This window comes from Triplophysa rosa, linkage group LG4, assembly GCF_024868665.1.
Source record: "Triplophysa rosa linkage group LG4, Trosa_1v2, whole genome shotgun sequence".
NCBI lineage: Eukaryota > Metazoa > Chordata > Actinopteri > Cypriniformes > Nemacheilidae > Triplophysa > Triplophysa rosa.
The window spans coordinates 32587856-32590262 of NC_079893.1; the positions used below are offsets into that span (position 1 = coordinate 32587856).

General features: G+C 36.3%; 1 protein-coding gene across 1 annotated transcript; it reads right to left on the bottom strand.

The window, feature by feature from the left end:
• LOC130552938 (uncharacterized) lies at window positions 1–1785 on the bottom strand. The gene is made up of 2 exons (XM_057331634.1): window positions 1652–1785; window positions 1–922 (listed from the first exon to the last, which is right to left on the bottom strand). The coding sequence occupies exons 1-2, from the start codon at window positions 1695–1697 to the stop codon at window positions 354–356; spliced, it is 615 nt and encodes a 204-aa protein (XP_057187617.1). The 5' UTR covers window positions 1698–1785; the 3' UTR covers window positions 1–353.
• Window positions 1786–2407: the final 622 nt, after the last annotated feature.

The window sequence follows — 2407 nt, forward strand, 5'->3', positions numbered from 1 at the left end:
TTTTGCCATTATCAGGCAGTTTTTATTTATTTTTTCAACATTAAGCACATGATTTTATTATTATGCTGCCATAAAACACACCACAAACACACGTATAACATTTACGTGCAACTTTTCATTATCTTACAGAAAAGGAAAAAGACAAAACAGAAAAGCAAAACATACATAATCAAATACAAATATTTATTTTTAGATTAATGCAAACTCTGACAATCATAGAATAATACAACCTCAAACATTAATTTTCTTCAAATTGTTAAAGTATAATATTGTTTTTGAAGCGAATTCTGGATCACGTAAACTGGATAATGTTATATCTTTAAAATATAATTATTTTGTGAACATCTGCATGTCTACAGGAATGAAAATGAGATTTCTGAACCAAACAAAGAAATGCCCATTTTTGGACCGATTGAGAATCCAGTTCCCAGGAATTTGACCTCCACTCCACCGAGGCCAGCGGATACACCCGTATCAAGTGCAACACCCGCCTTCAGATGAAGTGGACCGGCTTTGGCAGATGCGCTGGCAAGTTCAGCTCGAGCCAACGCTCCGACTTTAGTCACACTTGCTTCAGCACCAAAGGAAGCATTTGGGCCTCTGGCTTCTGCCTCAAAGATGCTGTATTCAGCACGAGCTCGACCCACTCCTGCTTCTGCATGGATTCCAGCTTTGGGGATTCTTTTTCCTGGTTTGTTTTCGAAACTTACTGCATAATTGTCACAATTAGCAAATGAACCTTCTGCACTGGCACCTGCTTTTCTGTCATACGTGTTAATTATGTCTAGTAATCCAGAAGCTGAAGCACATTTTGATCCTTGCTTAGCTTCGCATGTTTCTTCCTGAACTAATTCCTCATCGAGGTCACTTGACTCATCCGTCGGGTGTTTTCCTTGTTTGGCGTGAATGTCGGCTTCTTCATCTGCGGATGATAGAAATGAGGTTTAATGCAGTGCAGAAAGACAGAAATAACTGTTACATGTCCGTTTAATACTCAATGTTTTGTGAGGGACACTAAGATCTACACTTTTTCCTGCACTATGGGTCTCTTTTTTTTGCTTGAGGAAAACAACTTCTTAAGGCTGGATAATGCATTTCATATTTCATTGACTTTACATTATATGTTACGTGTTATGTGGGAGGTGTTTTTTTAGCGTATGTCATGTCACAAATCATATGTTGAAGATGCTTCAATAAATATTTTTAAATACATATATAGGAACAAATGTATACATAGTCCCTGACAAAACACCAGTAAAATTCTTTATGTATTTACTTGATTACTTATATTCAATTTCTTCGAAATTGCACTCCTTGGCTGTACATCTCTCCTGCCATGTCATCAAGAGTCACCGAAGGACCTCTTTTGAATGACGCATGAATTTGTCCCCTTTTCATGACCATGTATGCTTAAGCTATGGCTCAAATATTTATGTATTTGAGAAAATATTTGTGCATGAAAATGAAAATTTTATATATTTGAAAATGTATGTTGCATATTATGTACAAGTATTTGACATATATTTTTAGTTCTATGAAAACCATATGTGTCGGGTATATTTTATAAGGCATATATGCAAATAAAAAATGAAAAACATAAAGCTAAAATGTAACGTTTCACAATGTATACCAACTATAAAAATGCACTTACCACTGTCGTCATGTTCATGGTAGGTCAACTGCCACTTTCCAGACATTATTGGGGGTCTCAGCAGGGTGTTTGTTGGAGCGGTGTCTGAATGTTTTGCTTCTGTCAAGCACTTTTAATATCTGTATTTAAAGTGTCTTGAGTTCCTCTTTCAGCTCAAGACCCCCGTCACAATCGTTTGGGGAAGTGGGAGTGGGTGGCTGTTGCGGGAAGCGAGCGACTCCTTGGGAAAATATTTATGACATTTAAAAATGGCCATTTTTGTAATAGTTGGAAACATATATACAATTATTTGGCATATTTTTATATCTGTGGAAACCATGAACACGTATTTTAGAGGTGTTTTTCATATATTTCTTTATATTCATTTTCTGTATGGGATGTGAACAGTGTTCAGTTGTTTCTGAGAATGGAGGGATTTCCCTCTAAGATAGCTGGCATGGGTTTGGAGGTACGTTTGTGAAACCTTGTGGAAAGACGTATATGGGAGCTATACTTCCCTTATTTGTGTTTCTTTTTGATTGCAGGTTTACAAAACCAGTGACTCATTTACCCTCCAGCTATACGCTCACCACAGTTGGATTAAATATGGGCAGAAAATGCACTGAAGATATCAATAAATTTAATCAGAGAATCTAAGTTTCTATTTATATTTAAGGTTACATTATATGTGCAATATTATAAATACAGCATAACAAATAGAGCATGAAACCAAGAACCAGTTACGCTTGTTTCCAAGAACTGAAATCCTTGCTTGCA

What these genes read in the sequence shown, in the direction of transcription:
- LOC130552938 (XM_057331634.1), bottom strand. Translation starts at nt 1,697, where the DNA reads ATGTCTGGAAAGTGGCAGTTGACCTACCATGAACATGACGACAGTG. An exon ending in CCATGAACATGACGACAGTG is followed by an intron (nt 923 to 1,651) that starts GTAAGTGCATTT and finishes TATCATCCGCAG; the next exon opens with ATGAAGAAGCCGACATTCAC.